General features: G+C 50.7%; 1 protein-coding gene across 13 annotated transcripts in view; it reads right to left on the bottom strand.

The window, feature by feature from the left end:
* Window positions 1-20,832, bottom strand: part of SYT6 (synaptotagmin 6) — a 66,030-nt gene that overhangs the window by 39,859 nt on the left and 5,339 nt on the right. For 8 of the 13 annotated variants that reach the window (XR_012003071.1, XR_012003073.1, XR_012003070.1 and 5 more), the window contains exons 2-3: window positions 13,754-14,019; window positions 11,745-12,303 (exon numbers count right to left, since the gene is read on the bottom strand). Coding sequence is in view for 7 of the 13 variants with exons in the window: in XM_025994617.2 (XP_025850402.1) it covers window positions 11,745-12,303; window positions 13,754-14,010 (816 nt within the window). In the remaining 6 variants the exon portion in view is untranslated. Of the gene's footprint in view, window positions 1-11,744; window positions 12,304-13,753; window positions 14,103-20,832 lie in introns of all 13 variants that reach the window. The other 5 variants (XR_003234356.2, XR_003234357.2, XM_025994616.2 and 2 more) reach the window with 1 other exon arrangement.

Genomic DNA, 20,832 nt, shown 5'->3' with positions numbered 1-20,832 from the left:
GATGTCACTTGTTGGTTTGCCCTATTTCCAGTCTCACTGGAAACTGGAAGTCTCTTCCATACAAGAGGCTAACTGCTGGCAGCAAGAATGTGTTCTTTGCTCTGCACCCTTTGACACTTCATGCCTTGGACTCCCAGTCTTCCCTTGGCCCTCTTCCTTGCAGGATGGAGAGACTCACAAGCACAGAGTGAAGACAGCAAGTGGGCAGCAGCTTTGGAAGGGAAGAGCAGTGGTGGGGAGTGACACAAAATACCAGGGCAAGAGAATTGGCCCCCAAACCCTAGAGACGACCAAGGAAGGCAGTAGGCAGAGCACAGGACTAGGTCTCGTGAGACCTGGGTTTTGGGTTCAGATTTGCAAGGACTTACTGAGCCACCCCAGATGAGTGTGAACTCTCTGGTCCTGCCTTGCTCATCTGTAACAGGAAGACACTGGGTCAGATAATCTCTGAGACACTTTCCAGCTCTGACCTTCCCCACATCCATGAGAACATGGGGTCATAACACTGCAGTCCGCTGGAAATTAGGAACTCCCCAGGGATGGCCCCAGTTCTCCCAAGGCAGTTGCTATTCTGCTCATACTTACATCCAATGACCCCAGTCTCTGAACTCATGCTGACCTAGGGGACCCCATACAATCCCTTCCTCCTGAATGAATCCTGGAGTCTGAATGTCCTTGACAGTGTCCAGAGGGGATGCTTGGCTGTTGCTTCCCTTGTGACTAAATTATCTCTCTCCAGAAGAAAATGTCACTGTGGGTTATCAGGTGATAGAAGCGACAAGACAAGTGCATATGCTCTGCACAGCAAGGTGGGGGAGCACAGAAAGTGTCCCAGTGTTAGAGAAATAGATTTTTGTTGATGCATGAGCTCGCTGCCTAATGATTTCCCATTCATTCTCGTGTAGGCAAAGATGAGATATTTATACTATTGAGATGCGCCGCATACCAATGAAGGGCACCTGGGGCCAGGGCAGGGCAGGGGGGGCTGGCCCAGCCTGCTCTGGCTGCTGCAAGCTGAGGAGGGAGGTAGAACAGGCTCCGCTTCAGGTGTCAGTGGGAGCTGGGTTCTGTAAGGAGCTGGCCAGAGTGGGCAGTGGGGGCTGTCTAGAAGCTCGGAATTGATCCAGGTTGAGACTGGAACTGTCTCTACTGTTGGGAGCCTCTGGCAACCTCTTAGGCCGCTTCCTCTGAAGCCAAGGGGAAGGGCCTCTTGGGAAAGGGAGAGCACCCAAGGCCAGTGGGGCAGTTATTGAGCAACTGCTTACTGCCAGCTCAGGGACCTGTCTTTACCAATTATATTTGTTTTCCAGTACCACACGGGAAACTTGTTAACCCCATGTGCCCAAGAACAGCTACTGGTCCCAGTAGGCCCAAAGTAGAGGGTGTGGAAGGGGTGCTACACCCCCATCACCTCTGCCCAAAGAACTTGCAGACCTGGAGCATTACTGGGTGGGGTGGGGGGTGGGCAGGAGCCCTGCCACCGCTCTGGGACCGCGTGCCCTGTCTCTCCAACATGTTGCCTGCAGGATGGAGCTCGGGCCCCATACCCTGTCTCTTCCCCTGGTTGGGTTCTTGATGGATTTTCAGCGATCTTTTTCTAGAAAAGCCTCGGCCCCTCTGGCCTCTGGACCTGGGGCCTGGCAGGGTGAGCTGCATTCTCAGGACCTAAGCTTTGAGCCTTGAGGGACCCCTGGGTGCCTGCCCTTCCAGGTTGCTCCCAGCCACTATAAGACATGGGCTCTGGGGACGCTTGGGTGGCTCAGCAGTTGAGTGTTTGCCTTTGGCTCAGGGCGTGATCCTAGTTCAGGGATCAAGCTCCCTTCGAGGAGCCTGCTTCTCCCTCTGCCTGTGTCTCTGCCTCTCTCTGTGTGTCTCTCATGAATAAATAAATAAAATCTTAAAAAAAAAAAAAAAAAGAAGAAGACATGAGCTCTGAGGGTAGGGCTATGGTTCTTATTCTGAGCAGGAACTTCCTCCCAGGGAGGCAACCAGGCCCTACCTGCATGGAGGAGAGCAAAAGGAAGAGCCCACCCAGCTGTCCTCTGCCTTGGCAGGGGCTGGAGGCATAAACTATGGGAGCAAGGTCTAGATATTTCTGCCCACTACCTGAGGGTGGGGGCACAGGAGGAGAGCTCAAGGCCTGGCATCCCAACAAACAAAGAGGAAAACGAGGCCAGGCTCGATGGAGTGTGGGGGTAAGTGAACATTAGCAGGCTGGGAGGAGTCCCACTGAGCAGCATTCAAACAAAGGAACCTTGTGGCCTCTCTGGACCCAGGTGGCTTCTGACTCGAGTGCAGGCTCACGCAGCCTAGAGGGCTCACTTGGGGCCAGGTCACTGACACAAAGAGGGCAGGGCTGGCGGGCTTCATACATTATTCAGAGTATCTCTGGCAAGAAGGCTTGGGGAGCCGTGTTCGTGGTTTGGGCAGGCAGCCCAGGCCCAGCCTTGCTCCCTCACACCACCCGTGGCTTCTGCATGACCCTAATTTGCCCTACGGGCCTCTTTTGGGAAGTTCTCCCTCTCTGCTTCTATCCTGGCTTGGTCCTGCCTGCAAGAGTCCAGACACCTGGAAATTTAAGGCAGAATTCTAGAAATACTGAGCCTTTGCGGCAAACTCCTGATGGAATGCATCATCTTGACCTGGATTGCACTGAGTGGGCTGGAGCCGCCCACTGCTCCCCCACGCCCGCATCCCAGCCCTGCCTTCCCCGAGGTATGACCCACACCTGGAAAACACTGCAAAACCAGCCTTCTTAGTCTAAGTCACATTGCAAGGGCCAGCCACTCAGGAAAGTTCCCTAAAACAATGCAACCCATGTCCCAGTCTTCTACATGTGATCTCTTTCCCAGGTGGGCTCTTGTCACATGATGCTGAGCCAAAGGTTCAGACCTCAGGCTGTCTCTCTCAGGGTCCACCTGATACAGTTGGTCTTTGGCTCTCATCCTGGAAATACTTTCTTTATTTCCTAGGGCCCTGCATCTCCCTACTTCCTACCTCACTGGCTCTTAGTTGTCGGACATCTTGGCTGATTTTTCCTCTCAGTCGCCACCACTGAACAAGACAATCCCAGTCCTGATGCTCAGTCTAAATGCGGATCTCCAAACAGGATCTCAACCAGTCTCATGGCTTTCAACACCATTTATATGCGATTTCTCCTATATTTATTTCTTTAGCCAAGGCCTCTCTCCTGGACCCTAGACTCTATATCCAAGTCCTTGTCCAACAACTCCACTTAAATGTCCCAAAGTCATCTCCCGTATAATGTGTACAGGTCTGAGTGCCTGACCTTCCTCCCCAGATGGATTCATCCTCCAGGATTCCTCAATTCAGTGATTGGTGATTCTCTCCTGAGCTCAGCTCAAGCTGAAAACCCTGATTCTTCTCTCTCTCTCCATACCCCAGGCCCTACCCACAATCTGTCAAGAAATTCTGCTAGTTCTGCTTTCAGAACATGTGCAGAATCAAGCCAGGTCTTACACCTTCACCATCCTTGTCTAAGCTACCGTGGTCTCTTATGGCAATAGTCTCTCAACTGATTTCTCTGTTTCTGCTCTGAATGTAGAGTCTACTCCCAATCTGCCAGCTACAGTGATATTTTAAAACTTTTGACTGGGTACCTGAAGCTGGAACCAGAGTAGGATAAAGACTGTTGAGCCGCAGGCCCGACACGATGTCCTCTGAACTGGAGAGGCAGCGGTAAGGCCTGATGGAAAGAGTCATCACTTCGGACTACAGGTGGGAAGTGAGCTCAGTTATAATGGTGTGGGGGTGGGGAAGTCCAAATCAAAGAATGCTGGAAAACAAATCTCTACTATTCTTTCCAACCAGTGGCTTTTTTTCTTATTTATTCATAAAATAAATTAATGAGTTTTGCCTGCAAAAAAAAAACCAGCTTCTTTAAGCTTCCCTGCCTCTGTATTAAGCTTCCCTGCCTCTATATCCCTCTCACTTCCGCTTCTGCTCTGTCCCCTCCCCAGTCCACTTCTGCTTCAGCCACACCAGCCCCCTGACTGTTATCTGACCAACCCACGTCAGGTTCCTTGTGTTTGCCTTTCTCTCCACCCAGATCTCTCATCCAGGTATCTGTATGGTTCTCTCTGAGTCATCCTGTGGATCTACTCAAAGGGTCCTTCTCAGGGAGGCCTCTCCTGACCAGCCTGTTTTACGCCACATCCTCTCTTCAAACTGCTCTCTCCACCACACTTTCCTGTTTTTGCTTTCTCCACAGTATCTCTCTGACTCTACATATTTACCTCATCAACTCACCCATGTCCCCCAGCTGGACTGTAAGTGCCTTAGGAGCAAGGACTTTGTTTAGCTCTACACCCCAGAGCCCAGGACTGTACTAGGTGCCTCGCAGATGGTAGAACAGATCACCACTGAATGTGCTATTGTCGAATTATCCCTCCTCTCACTTCCTCCGTTCTCTTTTCTCTTGGGTCTCCTCCTGCTTGCTGTCCTTTGCTGGGCCCACGCTTTCTCTTCTATGAGTGTGGGTGATCCCCAAAGCTCAGTTCTTGCTCCCAACTTCTCCTTCCACCATCTACATCCTCAGCCCACTCACCTACCCTCCTGGCTTCCATAATCATCTCAAATCATCGTGTTCTGATTGCATTGACTTGCTCTGAAACCTTTACTGAATGGTAAGCTCTTTGAAAGCAAGGCCTCTATTTGTGCCTTCAGTTATTCTTGGACCCAGATAAGTTCTCTGAGAGATGACTGAAGACATGTTGAGTGGATAAAGATTCATCATGCTTCCCTCTTCCTGCCGCCTGCCTCCCTGCCTCCCAGAGCTGAGAGCCTGAGATCCAAGGTGTGCATTGCATGAAGCCGCTGGTCAATGAACCTTGGGGAGGCTTCATCCCAAGGTGATTTAATGAGTCACAGTGGATCAATTTAGCTGATTCTTTGGCTCTACTTGAAAAGGGCTTTTGTGGCTACCCTTGGATCTCATTTGACTTGAGTACATGGGCATGAGAAGAGGATGCAACTGAACTCTTTTCTGTCAAGGACAGGCAATTTCATTCCAGGAGGCCAGCCTTCCTCAACACACTGGGCTAGTGAAGACCTGCATGTCCCTCAGGACAGCAGAGCTGCTTTCCTGCCTCCCCTATCAGACTGTGAGCCTTTGAGGACAAGACAGGAGTTTAAGTCATCGTGTTCTCAGTGTTAGCCTGGTACCTGGTATAGTTAATTATACCACCAGTAGTCTTTTATACCACCAGTAGTCTTGCAAAAGAAAAAAAAAATCAATCTGATGTGAAAGAAGTTTTTTCTAGATCCTTTCCCCAATCTGGAGAAAATCAAGAAACACACTCCCCCACTCCTGACTCCCCCCCCCCCCCCCCCCGCCCCGCCGGCCTTTTAGCACTCTCTACCTTCATTGCCATCAAAGTCTAGCATAAAACTTTCCTTTTCTGACTCTGATTTCTTTTCTGCATTTCTCCCCAACACTTCTGCACATGGCTTGCAGTAGAGCATAGTTTTGTTGCAAGCATCCTGAACCGGTCTATTCCCAGGCATATGTCATATGCGTGTGTGTGTGGGGGGGGGGGGGGACTGGGCATACTGTAAGGTGCGCATTAGCCTAGGCACTCTGAGGTGGAGGGCTCTTTCTCTGCCATCCTTTCCATAGCCAGCTCAAGCTTCTACATCAAACAAGTGCTCAGTGATGCAACTGACCAAACATACTTGACACTCAAATGTTTGTTGAACAAAAGAGCGATGAATGTCAGACTACTGCCCACAGGAAGGATCCTGGGGAGAAGGGAAAGGAATTCCAGTGTCAACACAAAAGCTGCCACCTGGAACAAGAGGAAGGAGACAACCTAACCAGGCCAAAAGAGAAAACAAAATCACTCTTCTGGATCCCTTGAATGAGCTACACAATTTCAGATCTGTCTTCTGCCCCAGGGAGTAATGTAATCCCACTCCATTCCTGCCTCACAAAGACCACGGGCTCAGTTGAAGACCTGGATTTGAATCTTGGCTCTCTACCACCTTCTTTCTGGGTGACACTGGGTGAATCACTTAACCTGATCCTTCATTTCTTTGTTTACATAAAGGGGAAGATAATAAGGCTTGTGGTAAGGATAAAATGTAATCAAGTTGGTTGTGCTCTAGGCTCCTGGTAGGAGCTCAAGTAATAAGCCCCAGTAAACAGGGATCTGAGAGGAAGCAGGTGAGGAGGGAGCTAAGTGGCCCTCATAGGACTGTGCCTCGTGGAAAAAGAAGGAAGATACCTTGTTGGTGGGGAGGGGTGCTTCCTTGCGGCAGGAACCCCCCCAGAGGACATTTCTCAGGGGCTTGAAGAGAGGACTGATTCTTACTAACATCTAAGGGAGGACAATACTGTCCTACTGTCTGGAAATGCTGCCCAGTGGCCTATTAACCTGTGGACCACACTCCCAGGGAGTGCTCTGAAAGCAAGAGAGCCAAGCACTTCTCTATAAGAGAAGCCACTTCTCTAGAAGACAATCTCAGAACTTTGAATCTGGTTTAACACTGAGTAAACTGCAGCTCAGAGAGGACAAGTCGCTTTCCCAAGGTCATGCAGAGAACATATGGCATGGCTAGGGCAAGAAATTATAAAGATACCCAGCAACCTGCCAGGACAGGTAGTTGGGACTGAAGCGAGGTGGGGGTCAGGTCTGAGAGCGGTGGCCCACAGGCTGAACCAGGAGGAAAGTCACTGTGAGAAGGAGGCTCCGGAGGCTGTTCTGTGACAGCGCTGACCTAGGCATCTCAGGTATGTTGCTTAGTTTTCTACATATAATATCACTACGAGCTACAATTCCCATTACCATCCCTCTTTTGTTGATGTGGAAACTGAGGCACAGTGTAGCTAGAGCCCCCAAGGTCTCAGAGCTAGAAAGAGCAGAAGCTAGACTGCAACACGGTGTGTCTGGCACCAAAGCTTGAGGTCTATCTGTCCAGCCCTGCTCATTCCCAGGCTAGAGACTCGTCTACCACATTAGGCCTTTCTTCCTCCCTGCAACATCTGAGTCCAGGGTCCCTGGAAATACCCAGAGTGAGCCATCACCCCAAAACAACACGCACATACACGCACATACACACACACACACACACACACACACACACATACACACACCCGTATTTGCTCACTCTGACCTGGCAGGGACCTGCTAAGGCAGGAAAACAGCCGAGCCCATTACCGCCACCAAGCACAACACATATTTATGGCCCCAATTACAGTCTTTACCTCCCCCCGCCACCAAGGAGCAGGAACAGCGACAGGAATAGTTGTGTGCAGTGGGGTCTGAGGCCTCTGTAGCAATAACTACAAGATTACAGAGACATTAGCAAACCCGGGTGATAGCGGCTCTATTATAATGATAAATCTACAGCTTTATATAGAAATAATGAGACTAGGGGCAGAAGGCGGGGGAGGGAGGAGCAGGGGGCTTTCAGCCCATCGAAGTTCTAGGTGGAGGGGAAATGCGCAGCTCTGGGAATGCCCAGGAGACCACCAGGGGCCCTGAGTCAGGCCAGGTAAGAGTGGCAGCGGCAAGAACTGGAGGGGCAGCCCTGCTGTGGCTGGAGTGCATTTATCCAATTCCCACGATTTCTTTCCCACCGTGAGCTCCTTGACTCAGGGGAACAGAAAAGGCCTCTGATGGCTCTACATGTCCAGGTTGCCTGCTTCTCAGCCTCCAGCCTGGTGTGGGGGGTACTACCTCCATGGCTTCCTAGGCTTCCCTCCAGAACCACCTGGGGGCAGCAAGGCATATGTCCCTTATGGCTTAAGATTTGCAATTAACCAAGAGCTAGACTTCCCGGATGTTCACCTCCCCTTCACCAGCCTTGAAGCTCCTCATTTAGCGGTCGGGGGGAAAACAACGTGAATGCTCCAGGCTTTGCTACTTCAAACCAACTTGAGCAATGGAGCTAGAGCCCACAACAAGGGACACACTGGTTCCACCTGCCAGGGCTGAACGTGATGCTTCAGTATAAGCACTAGGACCGAAAATGGAACAGCATTCATGGCCTCATGTGAATCAAAGCAGCCTGCCAGGCCCCTGATTTTCACCATGCCTGTCCTCCTACCTGTTCTGTGAGTCACTGACCCTCCATTTCGGTCCAGACTATCTGATCCAACTGGTTAATAAATTTGCTACTCCAGACACAAACCATCTACCTGAACCATGTCTCTGAAGGAGTGAACACACAGGCTGCGTCTCTCCCCACAAAGCCTGACTTTACCCATTTCCTTCCTTTCTTTTTTTTTTTTTTTAGAGATTTTATTTATTCATGAGAGACACACACAGAGACAGAGAGAGAGGCCAAGACACAGGCGGAGGGAGAAGCAGGGTGCCTGCGGGTAGCCCAATGCAGGACTCAATCCCAGGATCATGCGCTTAGCCAAAGGCAGACGCTCAACCACTGAACCACCCAGGTGTCCCATCTACCCATTTTCAAAATACAATTTGACCTTCTCCTCCAGGAAGCCTTCCAGGTTAGCCACACCCCATTCCCCCTGCTTCTCTAATAACCCTTTCTTTGCATTCCAATATACAGTTTTAATTGAATTAGCTAAGCAGTTGGTCATTTTACAAAAATGTGCTGAGTTCTTATGTTTGCATAAAATGACACACTCAGCCATGAGGAAAAATATAAGAGAAAGTCACATGTAGAACCAAAGGCATTCCTGAGATATTGGGAGGGCTTTGTAAGACTGAATATGATTCAGGGCATAATTGAGGGACCCACACATAAAAATCCAGAGGAGTGACTTCTGTAAGAGGGGCAGGACTCAGGGAACTTTGAAAGAGGGATTGGTTTGGGCCAGGCAGAGCGGTGGGGGCAGGCCTGCCTGACAGAGGGGACCCTGCGAGCAAAGGCAGGAGGCAGGAATATTGGACTTTCTGGGGGTATGGGGACCAGCCTGCAGGACAGCAGAGCTGCCGGAGTTCCAAGGGGAGTGGGGCCCAAACGTTGCTCCTAAGAATGGAGTCCAGCACACAAGACCGATGGGAGACCCTGTGCTCATTCATACCTCCCCCTCCATGCTAGCCACGGGATTTCATGTGCACCCGGTGCTCCTCATTCTCAGTGATGATGACTTGGGCCTCTCTGACCCCCAAATAACTATAATTTCAGAGTCAGCACCAAAAACACAGGTAAAAGCACCAGTCTTCTTACTTCCCTTTTCCCTCCTTTGTCTGATTCCTCCCCCACCAAGAGGATGAGCCAACTCCTGAGAGCCAGCCCATTGGGAGAGCTGCAGATTGAAGGGCTCCAGGGCTCTCTCGTTGGCAGGACATCAGCCCAGACAGGCTGCAAGCAAGACAGGATGTGTGAGCCCAGTCACCTGCTCCTCAGCTTCAGAAACTCGGGGGGCGGGGGGGGGCCAGGCCTCCCTGTGCTCCTGGCTGGGATGCTACCCCTTCCTGTCGAGCTATGTATACTGCCCCTCCCCACCTAGCTTAATACCTCCTCCTCCTCTGGGAAAAGTTCCCGGGCTGTCCTAACTCTCAAGAGCAACTTCACACGGTATACACTCTTCACTACTCAGCATTACTAGCCCTTGCATGGACATCTCTTGCCTCCGGAATTAGATTCTAAATGTTCTATGGATCAAAGGGGCCATCATCAATCCCAGCCCTGCTCACCACTCCCCCCCACAAGTGTCTGGCACAGTGTTCTGCTTAGGAAGAGAGGGAGGACTAACTAGAAGAGTACTGAGGATGATGAGGGTGGTGACGATTGGTCCAACACCTTTTGGATGATCTGCCATTTTCTGAAGCTGGGCTGGGGAAAGGGATGGGATGTGGGCAAGACAGCCACAAAGTTCAAGCATTTAGGAAGCTAGCATCCCTCTGAGACACAGACTGTCCAAACCAGACCTGGATCTCCATCATGCCTGCAGCTAAAGTCACAGGAGAGGGAGGCAGGGAACCCTGTTAGAAAAGGGAGTCAGTTTCTTCGGAGTCTGAGTCAAGCTGTGCTTCTCCAGCCCCTGGCCCCACCCCTCCCACTCTCAGAGCTCCTGGGCCTCGACCTCCATGCAGGGAGGCCCAAGCTGCTTTTCTCTACCTGTGCAGTCACCATAATGAAGCTGCTGGCCAATGAGACCACAAGGGAAGAGCTGCACCAGATGTAAACTTCACAGTGATTTATAGAGCAGAGCTCTTGGGCTCGGCCTGGGGCACAGCTGCTGCTCCAGCCCGCCCGGTCTGCCCACCCCTTTCTGCCTGGCCCTGCTGCCTCGCCTGTTCTTGGGGAGATCATAGAAGCAAAGGTGGGGGAGGCACTGGGTCATGAGACTGAACCAGTAAAAGTCAGCACCAGCTAGAATGGGGTGTCCTGGAGACCCTCCCTGGGACCGAAACGAGGCCCACCAAACTTTGAACAAATCAAGTTTCTCACACTTTCCCATCAGAGCAGGGCTGATTTTCCTGGCATCTCTCCTCACAAGTTCAACACAGAAATATTGAGAGTTGACTGTATTCAAGGGGAAGGTCTAGAGATTGAATGGAGTCATTCCTGCCCCAGAGAAACAGTGCAGGAAATATCCTGGGAGACTTGACCGTTTGGTACTCAAGATCCCAGACACAAGGCCATTGGCGTTTGATGAGAATACCCATGCTGGGCTCTCAGCTGCCCAGATGGGCTAAGAAAGAGGCAAGTCACCCATACCTGTGAGGTCTACACTGGACCTCTGGATATGCCCTCTTCATCCTCTGTGCCAAACGTGTCCTCCCTCTGAAAAGCCAGCCCAAGCCTCAGCTCCTCAAAACATTCCCTGGTTAACTATAGTTGGTCACAGACAGCCAAGCACCCACCCCCATGTGGTGTGTGGATCCCATCCCGTGTGTGGATTAGCCAGGTGTCCTTCCAGGCTGGCCCAGGCAGGGAATGCCTGAGAGAAGGGGCTGCGTGGTAGTCACTGGTGTTGGTCATCACATGGTTCCAGTTTCTTTGGACACATGGTCACATGTCTTTGTCCTGCCCTCCTGAGTTGCCACGTGTCTCAAGTTGGCTAACGAAATGTAGGTCGAAGTGACATATATCACTTCGTTGTGGAACCATTAAGGACTAGTGCATGACTTGCCCCATCCCCTTCTTCCTGATGTGGTAATGATGGCAGCATGTGTCTACACGGAGCCTCTGTCAGCTCAGACCCCTGCGTCGCAAGGTAAAGTCGAGCCACCGGCCGATCTGCAAAGCATGTATGACGTGAACAAGAACTAGACCTTGGTTGCTCTGAGCTACCAAATCCTAGGATTATTTGTTGCTGCATAACCTGTTTGTCCTGATAAATATGTTCTGTTTTTGATTGCCTTTCCCAGACTTCTAGTACACATCAGTGCACTTGGCAGATGCTGCTGTCTGGTCCAGTCCTATAGACCTGGCTCAGTCCTCCTCCGTGATCAAAGAGATAGATGACATTGTTTTCTAGGTGGTAGACCTAAGGTCCAGCAGGTAGAGGTAACCCCCTCAGAACACGTAATCAGAAGCAATGGTCAAAAATTCTCTTCCTTGCCAACCCACACAGGAGGAGCTCTGTGGCCCCAGCCCAACCTGGGGCAGAGTGCAAGGACTTCCCCAGGGTGGGCTGAGCCACTGGTCAGTTTGCAGAGCCCTCTTCACATTCTAAAGAGCAAAGGCCTACTTGTCTCTTGTCTCTACTTGTCTACAGGTGAGAACAATAGGGACTCTCCCCACTCAACCCAGCACCAGGGCTCCTCAAGAAGCCCGGAAGGCATGGCTGTACTCACACTTGTGGCATACTGAATGTCCTTCCAGATGGAGGTTTCCCGGGACAGGTCGGAGGCCTCAAAGAGGTTGTCCAGGATGACCTCTCCGATCATGTCATGGCGGGAGAAGCGGTCGAAGTCGAAGACACTGAGATGTAGCTTGCGGTCGGCCAGCTCCTCATAGGGCACCGGGAAGTGGAAGTTCTCATCGAAGGTGGGGTTCAGGGTCTTGCGGTGCACCCGGGTCTGCAGCTTGCACTTGCGATCTGGCAGGAGGTAGATCTTGACATAGGGGTCTGAACTGCCACAGAAGTCCTTGGCAGGGAGGTCAAAGGCCTTCAGGATGCGCACAATCAAAGTCTCACTCTCGTAGTCATAGCGTAGGCTGAAGTTGATTTTCCCACAGCTCTTGGCGGCCTCAGACTTGGCATCGTCCCCGTCCACCGACTTCTGCTTGTAGAGCTCGGGCTTGATTCGGCCAATGCTGGTGGGCTGCTCTGCTGCCGGCGGCAGCTCATTGCCATAGTCCACGCTGGAGACATGCATCTGCCGTGGCAGGTGGCGCTTGAAGGACGTGTGCCTGGTGCGGGGTGGGAGGGGGCAGGGACAGTGTGGGTCACGGCTCAGGGGGAGAGATATGCAGGCCAGCACCTCCTGTCTGCCCTGGCTCATCCCACCCTTTGCGGGGGCCCTTTGCCTCCTGCACACACTTTGTGCACTGGTGGTTGTGAGCAATACAAGCCTCTGGAAAGTAGTTGGGATGGGGTCTGGTATATAATAAACTCAGTTCATGGTAGCCTTGGCTACCATTCCCAGCACATGCCCACCTATTTTCTGGGTTTCTTTCCTAGTATATGTGACTGGTTTCTACCATGAAAGCATGAGACCCCTTCTACTACCCTGGATGCGGCTGTCCCTCCAGCATCAGCAGCAGCACCACCCCCGCCACCGTAGTTAACATTTATTGGGCTTGGGAGCCAGACTGCGTAGGTTAATATTGGCTCTGCCACTGTCTGGTTATGTGACCTTGGTCAAGTTATTTAACTTCACTGTGCTACAAAATGAGGATAATAAAAGTAGCAACTGCATAGGATTACTGTGAGGATGAACCAGATTAATACACAGAAAAGGCACTTAGCACAGGGCCAGATGTATAGTAAGTGATATATCGTCAGCTCTGGATTGCCAGATGCATTCCTTCCTTGGCTCCTCACAGCAACCTTAGGAGTCATTAGTCCTATTTTACAGTGGGCAAAAGTGAGGCCTAAGAAAGGTGAGCTACTGGCCCGAAATCACATGATCAACTCTGACAATGTGACTCCCCGGCACTTTCAATCCTGGACTCCCATCAGAAGGCCCAGTCTCCTTCCCTTTGGCTGCTCCCCTGGGAGCCTGGGGAGACATTGCAGGGACCCAGGAACCCACATGAGCCCTACGTTTGAATAAAAATACAGTGTCTCATACTGCACCGCTTCCATTTTGGAGTTTATTTATTTATTTTATTTTTGTATCTGAGTTTAGAGCAGACGTTTGTCATTATGTTGTGGGTGCTGTCTCTGGCTTTCTCAGTTAAAGGATGCCATGTATACAACTGCTGTCCTGCAGGGAACCCTGTCAGAGGTCATAAAGGAATCCTATTCTCAACATGTTAGGAACCTCTAGTCTTGCCTTGCACGCAGCGCAGACTCTGATCTGCAAGCTTTACCGGCCTATCCCTGGACACAGCACGCCCTCTACGCCTGTGGGTCCTTGCACATTCTCTGCCCTCTGCCTGCAGTCTTTCCTTCCCTCCAAAGGGCCCGCCCCGCCCACGCGTGCACAGCGCAGTGCACACTCCGCAGCACGCACCCACCTCCAAGGCACCCCTTCCCGCAGCCCTTGGGGTGCCCACCTCCCAGCTGCTGACCGCGGCCGGCTCCAGTCCGCGTGCGCGTGGCGCCCCTCCTGGCTCGCCGGCTCCGCCCGGGCTGGGGCGCACCGCCGAGAGCGCAGCGCGGAGGCTGGCGGCCAGGCCCGGGAGCCCCGCTCACCTGGTGGACGACGCGGGCTCTGTGGTCTGTCGCTGCAGCCGCGTGTGACGCATGATGTGCTCCCGGACGGACATCTGCACCTCGGCGGGGATGTCGGGGGACGTGTGGCTGATCTTCACGGCCGCCTCCAGGAAGCCCAGCGCCGCGCTGTCCTTCAGCTTGTCGCCCATGACGCCTCTGGGCCCGGGGCGCGGCGCGGCCTCCGGGGCAGGGTTAGCGGGCGCGGGACTGGACGCCTCCTTGCTCCTCCGGGGCATCCAGCACAACTTCCAAAAGAGAAAGAGAAAAACTGCCACCAGGGCCACGCCACACACAATAACCACCACTGCGAGGAGGCTGACAGAGGTGCCTGCCCTCGGCAGGAGCCGGGCAGGAAGGGACAGAGACGGACAGAGGTGGGCAGAAGCAGGGAAGGGAGTCGGCAGAGGGGGCACACAGAAGGGACAAAGACAAAGGGAGAAGAGAGAAGAACGCTCGTGAGAAAGCTGCCAGCCAGAGGACAGGTGGCTTGAGGGGTGCCGCTCCACAGTCCATTTTGGGAAACGTCTGCAGCCTGGCGCTGGCCTCCCCCACTCCTCACCCCTCCCCGGCTGCCAGCCTGGGGAGCACCTGGGCGGCCTCCCCCACTGCCTATGGGCACGTGCACAGGGAAGGGAAAGTAATTTAAATAGCAGCCTAAGCAAATGTGCAAATTCCTGAAGCGTTCACAATTGGATGCTGTTTGAATTTCTATTAGAGCTGTTACTATGGCCAGACTTACAGCAGAGTCATTTTTGTGTATACAGCTTCTCTTCCTCAACAGGCCATGTGGCCTCGGGGACCAGAGGCTCAGCCAACTCCAGCTCTTCCCTTACCCCACCCCTGGGGAGCCCAGAGCCCACGCGGGAGCTTAACCGTCACAGCTGACTTGATGCCAACGAGGGGCAGGGATCAGGTCCCCGGCTTCTGCAGAACTCTCAACTCTGCACATAGCAGACTCAGTAAATACTTGGATGAAGTCGGAATTTGACCTACACAACTTATTTCAAAGCTACATTACAAGTGATTCCTGTAGCTGGCTTCTCCCATTTTTGGGCTAGTTGAGAGCTTTGCTGTAAAACCAGCATTTTTGAATGTCGCAGTTGGTTCAGAGGCAGGTGCTCACTGTCTTGCCCCCAGCCCACCCCCGACCCCAGCAGGAAGCAGGATGCCTGTTATCCCAGAAGAGCAGCCCGGGATGCCTCCCTCTAGAAGAAATGATAAGCAGATCTCCCCCCACACACACACTTTTGGAATGACCCTTAGATCCCAAAGCCTCTTCTCCTTCTGAGAGGTCAGAAGCCTCCCAACCAATGGGACACTGGGCACAGTGTGCTCAAGGGTCACTTGTCAACTTTGTGAACAAGCCTGCAGAGGAGTATTGCCTGCCAGGGTGAAAGCGGAAAAGTCAAGAAATTCCACCACCATCATCATCACACCAAATTTCTGGAAACTCTGGAAGATGCCAGATGCCTTGGTAACTGGACCTGTGCTCCTGTACCCTTCGGAAGGAAGGGGTGTGTGTCCTCACCTGTGTGGCCTGTGTGGCCCCTGCAGGCCTGTGGGTTTGTAGGCCCTGGATTATCCTGGCTTAGTGCCCTAGGAACCTTAGGATCTAAGGTGAGAAATGACCCTACAAGTACTGAGGCCAGGCTGTGCTTTTGCAGACAGAAGCAGTAGTCCAGAGAAGGGACTCACCCAGGGTCCCAGGTCAGACACAGAGCCTGGACCAGGGTCCAGATGTCCACCACCCAGCCTGGGGCTCCTTCCACTGTCCTAGCCTATTTGTTCCTGATTAAACTGTGGGCTGTTGTAACTCTGTGTTTTCATATTTGTCTGACTCGGGGCCTAGCACAGAACCTGGCACATGAGAATGCATGAGTGAATGAATGAATAAATGAATGGCACATACAAGAGCTAGAATTATTTCTTAACCAGGATTTACTGAGCACCTGCTACATGCCAGGTGCTAACCTAGGCTTGCCGTACCAAGATGCCAAGTCCCTTGTAGGGGGAATCCAGAGTACTCCAGAGTTCTCTTATAGCACACAGGCACCAGGAAAAGCTGTCCCCCAGCCAGAGAACCTTGGAAGGAGGTGAGAGTGTCAGCCACCTTGTCTGGGGAGCTAGGACTGCCTTCTGACTCCCTGGTACTGGCGTGGATCAACTATGACAGCCACCCACAGCAACCCCAGACCCTTGCAGAGACATCGGAGCCTCTCCCGGCCAGAAGAGCTGGGATTTGTCCTTCACCCGGACACTGCCAGGGATCAGGAAAGCCAAGTCTAAGTTCACTTTTATTTATTTATTTATTTATTTATTTATTTATTTATTTATTTATGAGAGACACACAAAGAGAGACAGAGACACAGGCAGAGGAAGAAGCAGGCCCCTCACAGGGATCCTGATGTGGGACTCAATCCCAGATCCCGGGATCAGGCCCTGAGCCAAAGGCAGTTGCTCAATCGCTGAGCCACCCAGGAGTCCCCTAAGTTCACTTCTAAAGGTCTCTAGTGCAGTGTACATGCATCCTGGGGGCACAAGAGAAAAAAATATCAGATTGTTTTCGTATTTATTATCTTTAAATCAATAAATCAGAATTGCAATATACAGGTTGCTAGTAACAGAAATGATAGCATTTTGTTTTTGGATTTAGTTAAGTTTTAAACATTACAATGTCCAAGGTATGAAGCGCTTTTTACGTATTCACTCATATCATACTCTCCGGCGAAATAGATATGATTATTATTTCCTTTATGCATATGAGAAAGGTGAGGCACAGAGGATTATATTGCCTGGGGTCACACAGCTGGTAAGCTGTAGAATTGGAGACACAACCCACATGAGTATGGAACATGGGAACAAATATATATTGGAGGCATTAAATCAAATAATTTGTGTTGTTATGAGTCCATTAGCTAAATGGTTTGGAGACAGTTTCTTTAGGCCCTGATGCCCCTGGGGTTCACCAGCAAAGCGACCACAGATACACGGGTCTAAGAACCCAGCCATCTCTAGCCCCTTTGCAGTTACATCTGTTCCCAGTTCCAGCTGTTCTGGATTCATTCTCTACAATGAGTCACCTTAAAACAAAAAGGTATTTCTAGGGCTTTGCTTTCCTTTGATCATACATCTTACTTGCTCTGGTAATAATTAGAATTTTAATGAGAAAGGGGGAGAAATGGGGGGAATCCAGAGAGCATAGAGTGCATTTAAATGTTCAGCCTGACAGAAAAAAAAAACCTGAATTCATAAATGAAAAGAGAGGTGGGGGAAGGGGGCGGGCCAAGGGAATCAGTTTTCCTCTGTATGGCTGCTATTTGGAATGCTTGCGCACATGTCTCTCCCCCTACTCCCTTTCACCCCCATTCCCACCCCCCCACCCAGGCTGTTGTTCCCTCAGAGCTGTGATTAGGGCAGGCAGAGGTATGGATTATTTGGAATCGGCACCCAGCACTCAATACTGGTTATGTAAAACTGAGAGGCCCTTCCTCTGCCTGGAGAATCTCTTTCCAGGACACCTCACCCACAGGCATTACACGAGGAATTGGGTCCTGTTGCTGAGTGGATTCACCCACCAGGGACACAAGGCAGTGAGCAAGTCCAGAGCAGAATTAGGACAGGGCAAGGGTGACTGTACAGGATTTAGCCGCTGTAAAATCACCACATGTGGCCTTAAACACAATCAGCCCAAAGAACCTGGTTAAAAGGTTCACTGAGCCTGGGAAGGTGAGGCTCCTGTATGGTCTAAGGGCTGTACCAAGGCCCAGATCAGCCACCAGATGTGCCTTCCCACCCCAGGTCAGCAGTGGCCAACCCATCAGGGCCTATTGCCTTCTAGCAAGTCACAGGTAGCCTTCAGAGCCTTTCTTCCACTCGTCTGGCCTGAACCTCAACACTGTGAGGCAGATGATTTTGATGAGCTACTCAGCCACCTTTTGAGTCCTGACCCAGTGCTCTGTATATTTCACACTGCCATCTCATGCTAACTTCCCGACAAGAGAGAGACAACCCTCCAGGAAAGGAGAAAGTCCTCACCACAGTACTGAAAATGAAAAAAAACCTTCCTAAATCCCTGTATTCTTTCTCCCTCTCTTCTCCTTTTTTATTTCCTCTTCAGCCTGGAGAAAAAGAATTGTTGTCCTGGGGTCAAGCTGGAATGTCCCATTTCCTCAAATGTCCATTTCCATTGCCTTTGAACTGTGTGACTTTGGCAAGCTACTTAATCTCTCAAGCCTCACAATCCTCATCTGTGATAGTACCTACCTCAGAAGGTCATTGTGAGGTTTCAGGGAAAGCAGAAGTGCTGAGGACAGTGGCAGAATGTAGTATATTGGCCGTTTCTATTAGAATCACCTAGTTTTGCCCAGTCTAGTTTTGAATATCCCCTCAGCAGAACACCCACAAGTCATGAACACTAATAGAACTTTATCTTTGTCATTACAAACTAGGAATGATCATACTAGCAGCAGAAAGAATATAAGTATTGCATATATAGCTAGATCTCAAGACATACTAGGTACTACATGAGAGATCTCACATCTCCTAGTTTTTCTGTCAATACTCATCGGTTTGCTACTTGTCCAGTTCTGCTATTACTGTCACCAGCCATCTGGTAAACAGGAGTGAGCTCCAAAGGAGTAAAAAGAAAATCGTAGAGAAAAATCCACGGTTGAGAGAACATGCTATGGTTTTGCGAAGTTCTCTCGGAAATTTGGAAATGCAATGTCGCCTTTAGTAGGTTACTTAGTTAACACCCCTAAACTGAGTTAATTTATCTTTAAGAGGTACACACTAATTTCTTAGGGAGATGGTAAAGATTAAATGAGATAATGTAAAGGGCACGGTGGAAGGAAATAGCAAATAATATTACTAGTATTAATATGAATGGTTCTGCCCAGAGTCTTCTCCCTTCCCAGACTTGGTGCTGTTCCTTCCAGGCTCTTGGGCCTCTGCATTTCTTGCTGTCTGATCTCTGGGTTGTGCTCTTCTGTGTCTCTGTGCCTGAATGACGGGTCCTCAGCCCAGGTGTTTCCTGCTCCCCACAGGCTTATCCATAAACCATTTTCCAAGGGTCGACTAGCAACCTGAGGCCCTGAAGCCAGGTTTCTCCAGCTTTGGGGCAAGTAGAGAAAATGGTCCTTTCTTTTCACTACCTCTCCCCAGTTTATCTTTTTAGTTACAATCTGTTAGCAAAAAATGCCTGTTACTGTTACAAAATAGGTTTTCCTAACGTCGAAACCTATTAGAAAAATGGGAACAATAGCAGGTGATAAGAGCTGCTGATGAATCCTAACACTAAGGGAGGGGGCTCTGTCTTTGGAGAAAGGAATGTCAGCGTGGAGAGATAAGGAAGCCCTAGGTTGCTAATTAATAACCCAGCATTTTTCAGAGAGAGGGAGGGAGGCCATGAGCCATTACCCCTGCCAGGCAGTCTCACTGAAGGTGACAAGCATTGTCTGTCCTCGTGGGCTTCAGGGAGATCTTCACTTCCCTGGAGAGAGGAGGGGCCCAAGGTCTCCTGGATGCCTCTCCCTGAGGCCTGATATCTCCCTTCCTTGTCTCAGAGGGCCCTGCTTTGGGTCCATTCTGTATGAAGTAAACTATTTTTGACACCAGGGATTTAAACCTGGGAATTCTGATGCCAAAATCCAAGCTTCTGAGCCAGGCCCCTGAGAGTACTGTGGGCTGAGTAGAAAGCTGGACAGAAAGGTGGCAGGGTGGGGGGCATTTCTTTGTTATCATCAGGAGGGTATGGGACACAACCTCTACTATTTGGCCTGATCTTCTGTACCTGAGTAGTAACCTGGCGACTAGGACTATGACCAACCTCCTCATCCCCCATCTCTTTCTTCTTCCCTAGAAAGTATAGACACTGAACGTTACACACCAGGCACCAGGCCAATAACCGGTGGCCCCTGGAAACACCTTGTCCAGAGATAGATGTCCCTGAGAAATACCTGAGAGTACATGCGTATGTGTGTGTGTGTGTGTGTGTGTGTGTGTGTGTTAGGGGAACGGGGCTATTCTGTTCTAAGCCTTACAGATGTGGTCCATTAATAATAAACTCTGCTGTGGCTTGTAAATTTATTAGGAGATGCTGGTGTAATTAAAATTCAGGGTTAGAGGGAGGGGGAGCAGAGAGCCTCTGCTTCCATTCCTTCTTTCAGAGATCCAGGCCGAACCACCGATGGGGATAATTAGCAGAGTCCAAACAGAGAAGGAATTAATGCTCCTGAAAAGCTTCGATGAAGATAGACAATGCCAGGCTAATTATGGCCGCACAAGCTTTATGACTGGACACAGGCTTCCACCATCATTAGGGGATTCAGAGATAAACCGGAGACTAATGCAGAGTGCTATAGCTAACAGCGTTGGCATTAATTTAGCAATTATTAGTATTATTATTTTGGTAGATGGTAACTGTACATTTCCACCCGATTGGTCAGGGCTTGGAGCCTCTCTGAGATGTGGAGTTCAAGGCCCCAAGTTGGCAGGGGGGGGGGGGGGCATGGCAAACAGAGAGCCAGAGAGATTCTTTCTCTCTACACCCCCCTTTCTTGTTTACACCTGCAAGTACTGAGAGGAAGGTCTGCCTAGGTCCACACGGAGCAAGAAAAACAGAGCAGCAATAGAGAGAAAGGAGGGATGAGACAGTATCAGACACCTAGAGTGTCCACAGTTAGATGTCCTGCTTGGGCAGGACTTTCTCTTGCTCTGCTTTTTTCCACTCCAGACAGCCTTACACAGACCCTAAAGAAACCTGGCAGGATCCAGATGCCTCAGTCTTAGTCCTAATTTTCTGCAGTCCCGTGTTATGCCCCCAATTCTGTGGACAGAGTAACAGAATAGTTAGGACACATCTTCTGTACAGAGCGTGGAGGGGAGGAGTCTACCATTCCACTCTCAAAGTTCCCACAGACAGAGGTAGAAGAAAACTTCTAGAACTATAAATCCAAGCACTCTACACCTCCTAGATATTTTACCCTAAGGGCTGTGCCCTTAAAGTTCAAGACACACTCTAAAGTCAGAACATCACCTAAAGGATGTACATTCTAAAG

The sequence above is a fragment of the Vulpes vulpes genome, chromosome 8 (assembly GCF_048418805.1).
Source record: "Vulpes vulpes isolate BD-2025 chromosome 8, VulVul3, whole genome shotgun sequence".
Classification (NCBI taxonomy): Eukaryota; Metazoa; Chordata; class Mammalia; order Carnivora; family Canidae; genus Vulpes; species Vulpes vulpes.
Note: the sequence above shows the minus strand (reverse complement) of the source record. Positions and strands in the feature narration are given on the sequence as shown.